The 18534-nt window shown below is 39.5% G+C and overlaps 1 protein-coding gene across 1 annotated transcript in view; it reads left to right on the top strand.

Annotated features, from left to right (window-relative positions):
* The window catches only part of mad1l1 (mitotic arrest deficient 1 like 1), a 53176-nt gene that overhangs the window by 13916 nt on the left and 20726 nt on the right, over nucleotides 1–18534 (top strand). Inside the window, exons 12-16 of the mRNA XM_041934312.1 lie at nucleotides 1211–1351; nucleotides 1826–1882; nucleotides 4750–4841; nucleotides 5040–5130; nucleotides 14435–14666. Of these exons, the coding sequence (XP_041790246.1) occupies nucleotides 1211–1351; nucleotides 1826–1882; nucleotides 4750–4841; nucleotides 5040–5130; nucleotides 14435–14666 (613 nt within the window). The remainder of the gene's footprint in view (nucleotides 1–1210; nucleotides 1352–1825; nucleotides 1883–4749; nucleotides 4842–5039; nucleotides 5131–14434; nucleotides 14667–18534) is intronic.

The following is an 18534-nucleotide window of genomic DNA, read 5'->3' on the forward strand; positions in this document are numbered from 1 at the left end:
CTGACAGTGAATTTGCATTAATAAACAGGCTGTTTGCCTTTTTTTAAATAGATTAGATTGTTCTCACTCATCATGTTGCTTGGCAACCAACACAGATTTACTATGTCAACGCATGAATTAAATGTCGCAATCACTCATTACTGTTATAAGATAACATGTTATACATCAGGTAAAATTTTCTGATTTTTTTTACACTTTGTGAGGCTTTAGAAATGAATATTTTTCTCTAAGTGGTGTTCTCTAGCATCACAAACCAGTGGCTGATAACATTTTTTTTCCAGCAGTTTAGCTTACTACAGGATGTACTGTTCCTTTCTCTTAAAATATCCTGGATCAACTGAGCATATTTTGAAAAGTAGAGCGTAACTCATACACAATATGATTCCCTTTTTTCACAGCCCTTAATTTCTGATGCGTCCTGTAGGTGGCCGACTTCTCCTTCTATACATTTTTGTTTGTGTTTTTAGGGAACCATACCAAGGCATGCATGTTTCTGTGTGTGCAAATGAACATACACACTCAAACATCAAGCAGACAGACACTCACTGACAGTGACTCGTGAGCTATTTGGAGACGACGTGTCAGTCTGAGTGACACTTGAGAGGACGTTGACTTGAAGAGGTTTTTATCCTCTCTTCTCTATGAGAAGCATCTGCTTGGTGTGTTGATTCACCGGACAGAGTACAGTGTTGAGGACACATCTTTCATTCCAGTATTATAGGGGAGAACAAATTCATTAGAATTTTTAAATGATCTCATCACATTTCAAATAAGAGGGATGAGGCAGCATAATATTATATGCTTCATTTGCAAAGACATTTCTCTGTCATGAGTTAATTTTTTGATTTGTTCGTTATTCTTTGTCTACAAAGACATTTGTCTTTGATTTGATGATTACATGAGGAGAAATGCAGATGAGCACGACCATAACCTTAAGCCTCGCCTTGTCACAGCTTGGATGAGAAAGGCGCAGCCGCCTCATACTTTGTTCCTCATTTACAAAGACATTTGCCTGTCATATTAATGCACCAAACAGTCATACAAAAGTAACACAGACAAATCAGAAAAACGATCAAAGAGCTTTGATATTCTCAGTTTATTCACTCGCACACAAACATAACATATCCAGAAGCACAAAACCCTGTAAGGTCATGACATTTTTTTTGTTTTTTTTTGTAGTGTTCTGCTAATGTGAACGTGTGTGTTACAGGAGCGTGATGGAATGCGGGCCATACTCGAGTCGTACGACAGTGAACTGGCACCTACTGAGTATTCTCCTCAACTCAGTAAACGGCTCAGAGAGGCAGAGGACTTGCTGCAAAAGACGCAGAACCACAATACAGAGATGGAGGTGCGTGTTTGCACACACATACACTAATACTGTACAACACTCGCATTTATAGAAACCTACTAGCTTTTGTATCACCAGGTTTCTTATTTAATTATCAAAATTGCAAAATTTGAATATAAATATTTGCTTACGCTTCTCTGAGCTGCCAATTACGTGTGCATGTTGTTGAGCAACACTTTTCTTGTAGCTAAAGGCAATGTAAATGGGTGCTACCCAGCCTTGTCAATGCGCTCAATACTTTTGCTCAATGAACAAACTGACAGATACAGTACATGCTCTGAAAACTTGTTGTCATTCTAGAATAGGAGAGGACTGATCAAATGAACTGCACACTTCTGATAACATATGGCCGCTTCTTCTCTGCTCACATGCACTGTTTCTGTCAATACTGTATCTGTAGTATAAGGACAGGAAGTCAATTTTTCGTACTTAGTATCTGTGACCTTTTTGCCTTTTTTCTGTCCTTCATTTCAGGCCCAGCTGAGCAAAGCACAGGAAGAGACAGGGGCTCTGAAACTGCAGCTGCAAACAGTAAGTATACATGTACACACACACACACTTTTTCTAAAAAACTGGTGTTCTTCCTTGTAAAAAAGTTTAAAAGTAGAACATAGGCTATTCTGAATGGCAATTTTTTTTTTTTACACTTGAGGCTTCTTTTGAGGTTTTTGAATAAAGCGTTGAATGTCTGTTACATTTTATGACGTCATCACCCTAAAAAACATTTTAATTCTTTGATGAACTTGTCGGTTTCGTCAACAATTTCAAAATTCAATTTCTTTCATGTCTTTGTACAGTCGGTGGTATGAGTGTGTCCATGTTTTGATGGAGCAAAGAGCACCAAATGAATGCGGATAATTTTAATTGAAGCCGAGGTAGATTTTTTGTTATTGTGGTTACATAAATCATTGTTGTGGGGGCATCTTCCCAAACACGAGTCAACCTCTGTGTCGTTGCCAGAGAAACTCTTTACATGATAAGCGTGCCACTGCCAGTGTTCCCCCTGCATTAATTCTGCAGCAGCATGAGCACCACTGCTAAAAATGCATGCAATTATTGATGTTGTTTCACTAAAGGCGGGATTAGCTCTTCCACACACATGAAGCCCAGAATAGGAGAGACAGGTGACGAGGAGATAATGTTGTACCGGTTACTAACAGGCTCGGTAGTCAACGACGTGTTGAGGGATTCTCTGTTTCTGTGTTTTTCGCTTCCATCTAGACTGCAGACTAATACGTTAAAACAGATCCGTGATGCTGTTTTCTCTCATTGTTGTCCGTGAAGTTTGCTGTAAGTGACGTAATGCAGCCCCTGATCGTTTCATGTGGAGTTAGCACTGTGCTGGATGTTTTAAAAGAAATATCCTTTTAAATGCTACATTGCTTGTCAACACCTTATCATATGGTAGCTTAGGAGGCAGTTTGGCCTTGTGTGCTCTGAGTAATTTGGCAAGCAGTTAACCCACCAGTCATAACTTTGTTTTAATGAAAGCTCAAGTGCTGGCATTTGCTTGTAGTGTTCTCCAGCACTGTTTTGGAAGAAAGAAATAACGGGAGTAACAGGCGAACTATCTTATAAAGCGAGATACTAACTTTTTAGATAAGTGCCTTGCAGTGAATCAAATTTATGCCGGTGAGAAGAGTGTTGCATGTGGATTTTGAAAAGTAACTGATAAATATTTAAAGAAACTTTAAAGTGTTAAAGGTGAGAATCCATTTTGGTGTGTTGGTAGAATGAGCGTTAAATGCAGTTAACCCGCAGCCCACCCACCACCCCCCAACTGTCAGCCAAGGGGAAACACTGTACATGTCATTTATGGAGCTGTTAGACTGCATGCATGCCTCCCTTTGTATGCAGCATGTGGGAGAGCAAACAGTTTGTTGACTGCAATGAAAATATTTCATTAGATTAAAACATGTTGGGAATTTTGGAACTAATTACATCTTTCTTTTTTTTTCTTTTTTCATTTTTGTCCTTTACAATGGTCTAAAGTTATTGGAAATTGGATCACAGGAGTTGAAAACAATCCTACGCAGCTGCCATTGGAATCTAATTCTTGAAAATAGTATAAGACTAATTATGGTAGTGTTACCCAATCTTTAGATCAGAAATAACAGTCCTAAACAGAATGAATAGTAATGCAAAAACAAGAAAAAAGAGGCTGTGCGGTATTCAAATGCTGATTCAGAATTTGAATGTCAACGTTATGAAGCATTGAACTATTTGATACAGCCCTGGTAGAACATGTTTTAAAGCTATAGAAATCTTAATTGCTACTTAGTGATTAGCCAAAAAAATCACAGACATTGTAACCTCAGCTTTTAGCACTTAAGCTGTCTCAGGTGCCTCTTTAGACGCGACTGTTTTGCATGCAGGTGTAGAGTGCCTTTATGTGAGTCAAAGATGCCCTCATGCCTCTGTGACTAACATGCTGACAAGTGTGCTGAACAATGAGGTTAGTCTTTTTTAAAGGGGCAGTTTATTTAGCAGCAGGATTTGCATTTACGGTACATGGACAGTAGCTTCCTAGTGTTGAGTAATGTGTCTTCGTCCTAGTACATTTATGAAGTGACACTAATTGGCACGTACTACTGATATAGGAGCCTCTTTTTAACATTATTGCGTGCAGTGAGTTGTTGCCAGGTTGCACTGAAAAGATAGTGGTCTAAATGAAGTATAGCAGTCTAATCTGTGAGTTTTTGCAGACTCAATGGACCAGTCCATCTGTTAAGTTTGCTGTGTACATTGAAGGGTGCTGAAATTCCAGTAAAGTTACAAAAAAGTAGACTGCTGTAAAAAAACAGTTGAATAATAAACCAGAATAAAGCAAAGAGTTGGCAGGTGTGACCTAAACTCTCTTACACACTATGTGCATCTGTCTTTGTGTCTTCACTTGTTCTATGATCTCCCTTCTTTTCATGGCTCCTTGTTGCCGAGGAGACATCAACATAGCCATGGCAATGAGTATTGACGCGTGAAATCCACCTGTCTAGTATAGCAGTAATTACTTATCCGTCTTGGGAAGCCAGAGAGTGAGGATGAGCTGCGAGACAGACAGATGCTGTCAGAAAAAGAGGAAAATGGGTGTGCAAATGGAAATGAGGGATAATTGCAGACAGGAGAGCAAGATCAGAAAGGAACTAACTAAGATGCAGACAGACTAAAAAGAACTAGGGAAAAATGATTGGGACATTTGAAAGTGTGGAAATTGAAATGTAAAATGACTCTGTGGACCAGTGGTGTATAAAGGATATATCTGTTTGTCGATGTCTGTCTTGAAAAGACAGCAGCTAACTGGGATAGTGAGTCTCCAGGATTTATCTGCAGCCACAAGGTTTCTGCCAGGCAAATGGCCAAAGTTAGCACACCAAGCCCATTTTCTCCTCTGTTTGTCCTAGGTGGAGCTGGAGCTGGAGTCTGTGAAGAAGCAGCAGGCCTCTGCTGCTGACAGCAGTTCTTTAGTGAACAAAGAAGAGGTCAGCATACTCAGGTACCTAGCACACACCTGTTGCAAAAAATTCCAAACCTGGGATATAAAAGATTCATGCATATACCAAGGGTGGATTAATTCAACCACACCTCACATACCTTGCCTTTAAACAGAGCTCTGCCTCGTGGGCTAACTAATTAAATCAATGATGTGTATAGTCGCTATTCTGCTAGTGATTGTGTATGTGTGCATTTTCAGACAGAAAATTGAAGATTTAGAGGCAGAGCGGCAACGTTTGGAGGAGCAGAACAACATTCTGGAGCTGAGACTGGAGAGACACAACCTTCAGGTAGGCACCAAGTCTTCCCTCCAACTGTTTTCTGTGATGGATTTACTCGTCTGGCACAAAGGAACCAATTTAATAACCCCAATGGCAGCAGCCTCGCCTGTGTGACACTGCAGATTGATTCACACAAACGCTTCCCATATCTGACAGTTTTTCAAGAACAATTGGACCCAGGTGTGATTCCAGCACTGCCCAATGGAAAATCTGTAGAACTTGTGACTGATTTAAAGTCCTCTTTTATTGGTTGAAGGGATTAGAATGGACAGAGTGTTGGGGAGATATCGTCAAAATAAATGTAGACCTTTCCTAGTGTCAGCTTGGAATGAAACTGGCTGAAATGAAATGAGTCCCGGTTGGGAGCCACCTTAATACTCACACACACAAATCACACACATGCATGGCTGTGTGCATCTAATCCAGCTACTTTCATCTTGGAAAGTTACTTAACTAACTCCCTGTTATACCTGATCCCTTCTCCTTTTTAAATTGGCTCCATATATATATGTGTGTGTGCGTGTGCGTGCGTGCGTGCGTGTGCGTGTGTGTGTGTGTGTGTGCGTGTGTGTGTGTGTGTGCGTGTGTGTGTGTGTGTGTGTGTGTGTGTGTGTGTGTGTGTGTTTCATCTCAGTCAGGTCCTTTTACTCCTCTGACTCATACTGTGCCAAACTAAGCCTACCAGGGCACTTTAATGAAACGTGTGTGGGCAAGCGTGTTGCGTCCATTTAGCAGAGGGGTGAATGGAATTCATGTGTTCTCAAGCATGACCACCACTTTTAAGGCAATTGACAACTGAGTACGCGTAGGAGTGTGTGCGTGTGCACAGGTTTCAAGGTTGCGCGGTCAACGGATCAATTCTTAGGAGTTAATTCTTATGGCTCCTCCATGGTCTAATGCACACCAAGAGACCTCTACATCAGACCGAGTGGAGAGATGAGTGACTGAATGGAGAAGGGGAAATGAATGGCTGAATGAGTAGGCATGAATGACTATACAGAATTGAATGCCTGAATGCCTGAATGCATCGACAATGCAATTTTTCATTATATCAACTTGCACGTCAGATTCCTGTGGCCTAATCCATCATTTACGCCCTATCTTTATATTTAGATCATACTGACTAGTGTGACTGTCAAACACTCAGGTTGCTCGTGTAGTGAGACTGCTTCTCATGGATGCAGGCTCAGTCATCCCCTCCTGACTGACTTACGTATATCTATGATGTGTGCAGATATAAGTGTATGTATATATAATTTTCCCATCAAAGCAAAATGTGCTCTTGTAAACTCGAGTCTGTCATGATCTAATGGGGATTGGTGTCTTGTGTATATACATAATGGTTAGGAGGATCTTGTCATCATTGCAGCTTAAACACAGTTTTCTTTACGAATGCATTTACAATTTGAACATTCGTCATGAAATTTTAATCAGTGATGTCCATGTATTTTTGGCTAAATCTTTAAAAGCAGCCATACTCCTGCACGTCACTCCTCCTACGTCAGTCACTTCACAGTCAAATTGATCGGGTTTGTAACTTCAGTTTTGTTTTAAAGGTTTTTTTATTTGAAGTATATTTAGCTGACTTTAAGCAGCCATTTTTTCTTTGTTTTCTCATGCATGGTTGCTGTTGGTGGACATGCTATGAATGAGTTCACTCCTTGAGAACGGAGCAAGTTGAAATGTCACCTTTAAAATTACGTATGGGAACAAGCACTACTGCAGAGCTTTCATCTTTTTATTTTCAGAACTTCTCTATTTCTTCGAAATATTCATTATTGATGATGACACAAACTTAACACATTACGTTCTGTGCACCCAGTTTTGTTTTTCCACCACCTACTTGTTCAGAATATTAAATGCAGAGACTTTATGAATCGGTTATAGGTGTTGCAAGTTCTCATTGGCAGCAAGAGAGGAGCAAGACATAAAGCTAAAATCGTAACAAGGAATATTGGAAGAGAGTGTGCTGGATGATTGTTATATTGAATTTTTAAGTCTGATTTAAACGATATTTGCTACAATTTTATCTGACAAGGCCATCTCGAAGGGCCGTCCGTATTCAATTCAGTCTTATTATTAAGAACAATGACGTTATTTGCCGACAGGTTTTCAGAACCTGTCACAGGCTGTTCTGTTCTTCTCCTGTTCTGTCTTAAGTAGCCCCTCTGTGGTTTGGACCCTGTTTTCTTCCTGGTGAGAAATTATGTTCATTAGCAAGAAGGCAAATGACATCACCATCATCTCCTCGAAAAGTGCAGCAGAATTGCAGCTATTTTTAACGTAACGTAGTAACAAAAAGAAGATCTGTAGTCTTATATCAGTCCATTCCTTACAGTTTCTTTCTCGTTTTTGCTCACTGTTGATTTTTTTTCCCTTGCACTACGGACTGGAGCAGCAATAATGGTAGACTCAATACCGCTGTACTTTGTCTTTTTGCTTTTGCTGTCATGCCAGTGTCTAGACAGAGATAATTGTTGCCGTTGCAAGAGGTTGCATCAACATATTCTCTCTGCTATACATGTGCTTACATGGGCATGCCCAAGTGTATATTACTCAGCCACAGCAGCATTACATTTAGACATTATTTTCAGATAGAAAGAGACATAGTACTAGATGAAAAAGCTGTTGATATTTTGTCTTGACCTCAAAATGCGTGTAGCCCAGGTCATTTTTTTTTTTCCAGTCCCTGCTGTTGTAGTGTTGTCATTTGATGGTTTGCATGTTCGTGGCAGTTTCACCTACTTAAAGGTTGAATCAACTAAATAGAAATATTTTTAAATGAGAATAGCTTCACACTATTTCAGTATTCCTTCTAGAATCACACTATCAAGAAACATTGTAATAAATTACCTCCTCTTCGTCACTTTGTTGTTTTGAAAAGTATATCGTGGGCTCAAACAGTGTAAAGATGACGTAGAATGGCCAGATCCTTAAATAAATGAGGCTGTTGTAGACTGTGGATCAGTGTTTTCCAAAAAGACAATACTTAAGCATATGATAATATTGGTGGCTAAAGCACAGCAGCAACAAATAAGGGCAAGAGAGAACTGTGTCCGCAGTCAGATTTGGAGTAGATGGAGGTGTCACATAGCATCAGCTTTCCCCATGACAACCTTAGCTATGATGCTTGTGCTCCGGTGTTGTAACTGTTACTGTGTGCCATTGACTGAGCTTTGACTTCTTTCCCATCAGACAGTGTGTCTTTCCATTGCTCTTGCGCGCATTGGTAAGAAGAAAAAATCATGACGTTCCTGAGCAAAATTGATAACAGCCTCCTGACTCTTAAGCAGAATATATGATGCCGTTGCCGCGGCGTTTTTATCGAGTAAATCAGTGAAATGATTCAAGACGTCAGAAAAGAGTGCCTCATCCCCCTTCAGTCTGCGCCGTGTGAGATGCAATTTGAGAGAGAAATGTCAGTCTTGACAGTTATGGTGAAATATATTTGATTGAACATACAAGTACATTTTTTGATTCTATTTCAGGACTTCCAAAGAGAGAAACAGCGGGAAAACTTTCTAAATACTCAGAGAAATGTTCCCTAAACAACCTTTATATAATATAACGCTTTATTTTGTTATGCAAATAAACATTTCAGTGGTAAAACTGAGAAAACCCATCTGTCCAGCAGCCGGCACGCTGCAACAAGGAAGTGTGGGAGTCCAATTACCAGCCCAAAGATGCAAGAAAGGTCACTTGGTTCACAGGTGAGATGTTTCAACATGACCAAGTTGTCTGATGAGGAAGAGGATGGCACATTGCAGGTACCAGTAGTACCGGAAGACTGAGACATGAGGGTCTAGTCTTTTAAAATATCTTTTGGCTTTTGGCTCTAAACAGAGAGAAGAGAAAGTTATTGCCCTTCCTGTGCAACTTGCCAGTATGCAGTTTACATCAGGGAATCTGAAGGTGACCTTGCAGCTTTATTCTGCTTTTATCCCAAAGATGATGAACTCATGCTGACATGTTGATCTTGGAGCCCTTCAGCTGCAGTCTTACTGTGTTTCAGAACAACATATTCTATTCCCAGTTTGTGCTTTGCATGTGTATCTGAGCTTAAGGGTTCCCTGTGGAGTTTTAGACCTCTAGTAGCGCTATGGAGCTGTTTTTATATATGTTCCTGATTTGGTTTTATCTTGTGCATGCACACAAGGATGCACATGCATCAACGTGATACACAGTCCTGCCAGTGGTGTCACACTATTCCGCTGATCAACAGGGGCGTAGAAGTAGTAGTAATAGGAAGCAGCTTGTATCTCTGTAAAACTTTACAAAAAGGCCACAACTAAAAACTGGCATCAAAAGAAAAATGGGGCCAGGGCCCTTTCCCAGAAAACAGAGGAAACGGATCATCACTACAAACAATGAGGACGCTGTCATAACTGGGTCTGTTATATCTAAGAACAATACAGACATTAAGATGATTGAGTTAGAAATGTAAATGTTTTCTTTCTCATTTGATGTTTTTTCAGTTACTCTGGGTAATCCACAGACTTTGCTGCCAACAGTTTTTATTAAACCATTGCTTTGGTCGAAAGAAAAAAAAAAAAAAACAGTTTCAGTGAACACGGTCGAGAGTCATCACTGTGCATTATCCAGAATAAGCAGGACTGGTCCGGAAAGATCCGTCACTGTTCATGTTGTTATTATTATTTTTTTTTTGTGGAATTAGGTTTGCGCTCCACAAATGAGATTCCATTCACCGTTGCATCAGGTAGCACTATACGTACAGAGATGAACATCTAAATCTCTTGTTTTTTCTTTAAAAAAAAAAAAAAAAATTTGCTAATTTGGATGATCTGATCCTTTTCAATGCATCTGTGATTTCCCCTGGACAGTTGTGGCTAATTTGTGAAGGAGAGGGTTTAAAAAAAAGGCAGTATGAAGAAAGGAGCTCCAATCTGTTTGCTCCTCCAGTGTCTCTGCTGCCACTCCATTCAACCTCCCTTCATCAGTTCATGTGGTTCAAGAGTGTGTGCATGTGCCTTTTTTCTTCGTTATTATTTGATGGTACCCCTCGGCTCCGACACCATGCACACTCACTGACCATTAGTGCGTCACCTGGTCCATCAGTGACTCATGTGTCCCCAATGCTTGTCACTGTATTTAGCATATCAGCGGATGTTTCAGAGTGATTTCTTCAGCTGTGATAAAAACAGACATTGCTCCCTGGACTTAGAAGCCCCTCTCCCTCTTATACTCTCTCTCTCTCTTGCTCTCTCTCTCCTTGCCTCTTGCTCTTTTTAAAAACAGACTGTGCTCCCTGGTATTAGATGTGTTGTTATTGTTGTTCTATGAATAAGAGATGTGTAGCCTGAGGCACTTGGAATGGCACTCCACCTTGCTGCACTGTAAATACTGTGTGGAAGAGTAGGCTGTACGTATGCATGTAAAACCACACACACACACACACACACACACACACACACACACACACAAAACAGGCCAACTGCAATACTGTAAAATTGGGCAGTTTGCTAACATTCACTTTGAATTTCAGGCAGTTTGGCCTTTTTTGTTGTTGCTGCAGGGACATTTAATTGATGAACTTTCCCTTGGTTTTCTCAAACGCAGACATGCATGTATAGTGAAAGGTACTTACACCTGTCTCCATTTTATTGATGGTTCCTGTTTGACTTTTAAAGTTTCATGTTTTTATTTCAGTGACTCATACCCATTCAGTTGATTACTTTTTTCTCTGTCGTATCCTTGTTTCTCCACAGAAGGTACAAATGAAAGCCGATCAAAAGATTTCCAATTTTCTAACTTTGGTGTGATATATGAGGAGAGTTCAACCAATTAAAAAATGATTACACTATTTCTTGGCTTACTCTGAAGGCGATGTGCTTTAATGCCAAAGAGAAATAAATTTCCTTTGTTTTTTTTTTTTTGTTTTTTTTTTTTGCTCAACAGTCAATTAAAATTTGGCCCCTTGGCTCAGTCCAGGCATCCAAAAAGTAAAATATGAATTGCACGGCCAAATGATTCAAATTTTCTGTAGCTTGATCTAATTTTTAGACACTATGTTTGAAAGAGTTTTTGCTTTTTGACAGTATGTAGCTCTTGGCTGCATTTTCTTTTTGTGCTTGGTTTACAGCTCTAATCTACATATCTGTCTCACGCTATCTGGTTCTCCCTTCTATTTTCTCTTTCTGTTTATCACAGCTCACATATACACACTCATCCTTGAATAAACCCTCCATATACAGATGTAGAACTTCAAAAGATTTACACAAGAAGAAAATGAGCAAGGATTTTATTTGGCTGTGACATGTGTGCCGTCCAGTTGAAAGTGTTTTGATATAAATACACACATCCTCAGTTCCTTGTTTTGGAAAGCTCAATCCTTGTGTTCCTTTTGAATTATACAAAGTGTTATTTATAAGCATGTGAGGCTTTTTTCCCCTCCATCCATGCTCCCACTCCGTTACGCCAAAGGCAATGATATCCCAGCCCTCTTTGTTTTTCGCCATGTTCTTTTTTCGATGTCCTTCACCGTTTCCCATCTTCATAGCCCCTTTCTCCTTGTCTCCCTCTTGCTCTCCCCCACACCTGTAATTTATTTGGCAACCATCGCCTGTGGACATATGGAATCTAATTTTGCCAGTAATCAAGAACTCAGATTGGTGTATGTGTATGTTCCTGCTTGTGTGTGTCTCGCTATATTGGCATTAAGCTAAGATAGACTCTCCTTATTTACCCAGACCTCATAGAGTCAGATGAGAACAAGGTAAGAAAAGAAGGAAATCGTGTCTTCTGGAACCGACATTACTGCTTTAGTGTTGGCTTCTTATTCTGTGCGTTTTTCTCTTGACGCCAACATCCATCTAGATTTACCAGTCATTGTATGTTACATAATTTTATTTTAGTCTGCTAGATATATATGTATATATTGATGAATCAAGATGTAATGAAACGTTTATTAACCCCTCTGTTGCCAGTGTTTTAGTTTCAGTAACTCGCTGTTTTTAAAATGTTTAGTAAAACTGCTTATATTTATTGTTGCAGTATATATAGAATTTGTTGGAAAAAGCAGAATCTAACAGCACATTAATAAATACCTAAATGCATAATAATGAGTTTTTACTTGTTATTGGTCCTGCTCTGACAGATTTGTTCACATTATAGACCAAGAACGCTTTGTTCACAAGCATATCAGTTGCACTTCATTCACTGTATGCAGTGTATCAGTGCAGAGTATTCTGCTAAGGTGGTCCACGCTGCTCTGTGCTGAGGGCAAAGAGTAGCACACTGGGAAATAAAGCAGGTAGGCAGTCTGATGCTCATAACTTCACTGTATGCTCCTGCAGCCTCTGTAGAGAAGATTTTGGCAGGCTAGGTAAAGCAGAGCATTCAGAGGTTACACAAAATACATATCTTTAGAAACAGAAAGTTGGAAATAAAGCTACTTGTTAGAATTCCAAATTCCCCGTCTCCTACACAAGCTTTTAGTAGCAGACCTGCCCCCCCCCATGCAATGTTGGCATTGCCCTGAATAAATGAACATCAGCTACCATTTATTTCTTGCATGCATGGGATATTTCTTGCAAGCTTGTATTTACGTACACTATGTGTGTACATGTTTCTAAATGTAGCACATGAAGTAGTTCAGCATATTTGATGAAGGTGATACGCTTGCATGATTCTTGCAGTTTTTATCTTGAATCTACATGATTTAATGCATTGTGGCTTTTTTTTATAAAAAATAAATGTAATGTTTCTGAAAAATCTGCCAAAATGCTGTGAAGTTGTACTATAATTCAGTTGGAACATAATAATAATAAGAACAGAATGGAGACATAGCTTTCTTCAGCAGCACTTGAGCAGACAAAATGAAAAGAGAAATGCAGTTAAACGATAACTGGCAGCAAAGTGTGTAATACAGCATTTAAAATGGACAAGTTTTCTCGAGTCTATGTGACTGAAAGCACGGATTGAGTTCTTGGAAAGAGCTTTCATGGACGCACTTCACCTCTCATCTCCTCCTCATTTATTCCTCTGAATCATCGAAAGCACGCCCTCACTGATGGTTTCCATAAAACTCTTCCTGGCTTTTTGATTATGAAAGTCTCTCCAAGCTTTACTGCCTTGTCCATGTTTTGCCACACATTTCATAGAAATATGTGCGACCAATGAACGGTTTCAGTATCTATGTTTCATGTGCTGGAGTCTTGTGCAGTACACATATTCTAAATGCCTGCGAGGTATTATGGGTGAGAACTTGAAATGCTGTTTACTTGATCAATAGCAGGAAAAAAGTCCACGGGCAAGGACACAGACAGACTCTTTCTCTTGGATCCCAATATGTATGATAATTGAAGAATTGTTTAAATCAGGTTTCCAAGCAAAAATGTCAACGGTTGTCTGGTTCCAGAGAATTTAGAATGATACTATTATCACAACACTGACAATAAACATGCATCATGGATCTGCTGCGTCTGACATTTTGAGAAATGTGCTCATTTGTTTTCTTGCCAAGTGTTAGATATGACAGGGGTGTGAATCTATCTGTTTAATAAGAACCTGAGCCAGAAGTTGGTTTGCTTAACTTAGCACGAGGACTGCAAACGAGGAAATGGCTACTGTGGCTCTGTCCAAAGGAAAAAAAAACCTCACCTACCAGCACCCAGAGAGCTCAGGAATTAACACACTATATTTCATTTGTTTAATCCGTACAAATAAGAAAGTGTAAAACTATTTCTTGGTTAGGTGTGAAGTGACCTCCTGGAGTGTCTTCAGGGTCTTGCCTTTGAAGAAACATTGACATTATGGCACTCAACTCAAGAAAATAGTTAAAAGTAAGAAGAGCACACTCATTGTTGTGGTAAGTCTCAAGATAGGTGTTTTTGTTTGCTTCCTGGGATCTCACTAGCCGTGTTTCCGTCTATTGTCAAATGAATTATAAGTGAAAGTTTGAAATTTTGCAAACCAAAAAGGAAATTTGAATTATTCTCATTTCCATAAACTGGTTTAGAGTAAATCAGTTAAGCTACACAAAACGTAGTTTCATCAGAAGTCGGCGGTATAGTCAACCTCATGCATGGCTATAATAAACAGAGTAGAAGAAGAATGTAGAAAACCGAGAACAACACGATTCGCCTTAGCCACCTGAGAGAAAAATGGAGAGAAGTCTGCATGAATTTGTTTCATTTGGTGTCTGCTTAGAAAATTCTGTCCCTCAGAGAAATGTCAATGATGACATCTGGTCTTGGACTCAGACTTATGGACCCGGCTGTATGAATTTCTGCACATTTGTTACTGTCATAATACTATTAACTGATCTTTGTCTCTGTGCCTCTTTCTGTCTCAGGGAGACTATGATCCAGTGAAAACCCGAGTTCTCCACTTCAAAATGAACCCTACCACTGTTGCCAAGCAACAGCGGCAGCAGGAAGTTGAGGCTCTTCGGGAGGAAGTGACGCGTCTCAGGGAACTTGTGCGCTCATTGCAGGATGGAGGCGCTCTGGTCCATTCACAAGATGAGTCCAGTATGAACACCCCCAGCCTCGGCCTCAGTTTGCCGCCATCAAAGGAGGTGCTGGGTAAGATCCAGAACACAGACTCACATTTACAGATACAGCTGTACCGAACTAGCTCATTAGCTTGCACTAACCTGGTAATCAGTGAACCCGAGTTGGGCAGTTGCATTGACTTTTTCATTGTCCATCACATTTCAATTACCATAAATTTTTATGGAGCTGAACTTAGGTGCTGCAGCTTAGAGCAAACCTAGGACAACTAGGCACATGCACATGAAGCGCTCAACTTCAGCTGTAATTAGTTTAGCATTTGAATAGTGCGATGCTTAAAATGTTCTACATGAACCATAGAAACCACTGGCTGTGTATCATTAGATAACTGGAATTTAATGATTTACGCCTTTCCACCAACACCTTTTTGACAGAAGTTTAGGCCTTGTTCCCTTTTAGCCTATTAAAAAAAATGAAATCAGAGAAACTGGGAACCTACACCCTCTACTGGCTCTGTCCTAAACCAGAGTAAGAAGGAAATTGGTTCATTGGTATTTATATTTGAGGCCACCGAGGCATCTGTCCTCTTAGGTGTAAGTATATGACAGACAGTTAGAGGGGGAAGTGTAGTTATGACAGGGTTAAATATTTAATTGGAGTTCAGGGCAGTTCAGCACGGGAAGTCTGCTGGCTAATTTGTCTTCTGGGTACTGTACTGCTCTCTCTCTCTCAGTCTCCCTCTCATTCACTCTTCTTCTGTCTCTCGCTCAGCAGCATTAGCTCATCTCTCGTCTCCTCCTTTCACTCTTGTCTTTTCTCTGTCATTTTCCCCTGTCTTTAGTTTTGCTTGTCTCTTCCTGACCTATTCTTCTCCTATTCGTTTCTTTTTTTCCCATGTGCAATGATAATTGAGTTTCTCACCAGTGTGCTCAATTTAAACTCCGGCAGATGCAGACCTAATGTGTGGTATCTGTTATTATCTTCAGACCAGGTCATTGGGATGTCTGCAAAAGTAGTGGAGTAGGTACACTGAATAATTTTCATGGCTTTGAGGCACAGTTTTATATAAAAAAAAGTATTAATTGATACACTCTAGGTATATGACTAAACATTAGTTATAGACCCACTGGCACTGAGTAATGCTTGAACCCCACCATGAAATACAAAATTTCAGACATAAAATAGACCTTTAAAAAAAGGTCTTGCAAAAGGATGTGGTTAATATGGCGATGAACGACATGGCAGGAATCCCTAAGTGTGTGTTTTTAAACCTTTGATATTATTATTATTATTTGTTGACAGTGGTATCATTATTTTAGTCAACTGGTTCATTTTGTGCGAATGGAAAATCACAATTGACGTCTTACTATTTTAGATTTATCTATTCTACATACATATATATCGCTTAGCTTTTTGTAAATTTCTCAGGTGCAAACACAATTAATGCACTTTTCAAATGAAGCCTAGGTAGATTAGAACCCCACCTATTATATTCATCAGGCACTCAAAAAAGGAATTAACAAATTGCTTTTAGTATTATTCCTCACAGATGACTGTGTTTTAGTGAATGAAAGATTATTTTTGTTTCTTCTTGGAAGCGTTCTGAGGGTTACTTTACAGTGGAAAGTGAAAATAGTATTGAATGTATTGAGTCTGAAGACACAATTGACCTTCCTTCCTTCCTTTCTTCCTGCTGTAGGCCTTCTAGATGTTTTTTCATTAACAGATTTTGTCATTGGTCTGTGATGTAGCCAAGAATAATGCTTGTTTTTTGTTTTTTTTAAACAGGTTTTTTTTGTAGCTTTTTAACTTAGAATAATTGTTCTTTCTCATTTTTCTGTCTTTTAATTTGAGTAGTCTTTAGAAGTCACAACAAGCAAAGTCAGGATGATATTACACTTGTTTTGGGTTTCCTTAATAGATGGGTTCACATTTTGTAAACTTGTGGTCTTCTTTGTTGGTAAAACAGCAAATGACTCGTGTCATTACCCATTTTTGATCATTTTTCCATGTTACATTCAACAGATACAAGTGCACTTTGGGCGTAGCTCAGTTTGAAAAATGAGCAGGCAGAAATATATAAATAAGAAGCTTCCTCAGCAGTGGAATTTTTTTGACAGCCTTTAAGAGACAGCGTGCCCAGACCCGTAGAGACCAATTAAGGGCAAAAGTCAGAAGTCACTAACTTTCTCAAAACTTGACAGTTGGTGTAAAAATCTTCTAACCCCAAATGCTTTGATCTAGCAACTAAACACACACATGGGCAAATTCGCATGCACTTGTGCACATTCGTTTTTTGCAATTGCACTGGCAATAACATGCCCATGTGCCCGAGTACGTGTCCATTTGTCTGCACGGTACAATAAATTTAAGCAGCGTCTACTTCATGCTGTCACTTGAGAATTAACAGCCATTTTCAGGGCAGTTTGATAGCTGTCATATAGTGACAGTTTTGTCACAATGCTGAAGTCTTGAAACAGTATTTATCAGCACTGACTGACACTCAAGAGAAGCCCATTCACCCAGGAGACAGACGGGCACACAGACACACTCACAGACTCTTAAGTTCATACTTTTTAGCCATTTAGTTGTGTAATAATGACGGATAAGAATGTAATAGGCTGAGATGTATGAAGAGAAGAATGTTGGGTTGTAAAAATGATCAATCATAGCAGGATTGGAAGCCTGGCTTATGCATGCACCACTGTAACTATTACTGCTCTTGCAGGAATACTTGATAAACTGTGTGTGACAGCACAGGAGAATTGAGAATTTGTCACTGGTTGTGTTGGCTGTAAGAAGGTGAACAGCACTGGTTAAGTTAAGTAGAATTCTTATCTAAGTAGATGCACATTTGGGCAACTGAAATGCTTTTGACCTTGAAGAAATTATCAACGCAAGCTGAGCTTTTCAGGGGTGTAAAATAAGCACTTTAACTGCCTTGATCAAATCATTTTTCACCCTTCTGAATTCTCATTCTGGTGCCCTTGACTGTTTTTATTACCCATGTTTTTAATACTTACTTTTTCTTTAACTTTGACAGAAATAAAGCAGACAAGATGGGCATTTTATGTGGTGTAAATAGCAGGAACAAAATTGTCTATCTTGTGAAGTCCAAAATTACACCATGGTACTCACTGCTATTTAAATAGAGCAATCTGTCCACTGTTCATCCTGCTTGGACCTTCTGAAAAGGCTGGATCATGCACTCCCACTAAAGATGTCTGGGTCCAGATAAAAGCTTCCAAACTAAGCTCCATTTTTAGGCTGAAATCATAGAAATAGCAATCAAATGACACTGACGGTTGATGGCTCTGCCAGTATGAATGGAGACTGCACTGTGTGGATAAGCATTAGCCCCCAGCTGCCTGTGGTCAAATGTTTCAATAGAACATACTCAAACACATGGAGAATGTTTTCAATAAGTGTGAACATTAACATCTTGGAAACATTCGCCTCTTTGCGGTTGTTTTGTTCTTCTCACTCCTTTCATCATTTCTAATGTCACATTACATTCATTGTATTCATGCACAATGACACTCACATGCACGTGTATCACGTTTAACTTTTTCCGCAGTGATAACGTTGTAAATTCCCTCCACAACGACCCATTTTCATTTAGACAAACTCATTTCTCTGCCTTCTCAAATCAAGTCTTCAAATTAAAGTAATTATCGCAAATTGATTTTCAACAAATTAAAGTCAAGCCCCATCCCGCATCTCCTCCTCATGAGTCTCTCTGCTCCCAGCGAGGAGACGCAGCTGACTGCTTTAGTCACCACTACACTCTGCATCATAGTGTTTTGTAGACCCTAAGTGAGCAGATGGACTGCCTCGGGGAGTGTATATAGCCATGCTTCCACCAAGCAGTCCAGTTCAGTGCAGTTCGTTACACATTAGAACGGTTATTTTCGCGCTTTCATTGGCAAAAGTTGTGGAT

The sequence above is a fragment of the Chelmon rostratus genome, chromosome 3, assembly GCF_017976325.1.
Source record: "Chelmon rostratus isolate fCheRos1 chromosome 3, fCheRos1.pri, whole genome shotgun sequence".
Lineage (NCBI taxonomy): Eukaryota > Metazoa > Chordata > Actinopteri > Chaetodontiformes > Chaetodontidae > Chelmon > Chelmon rostratus.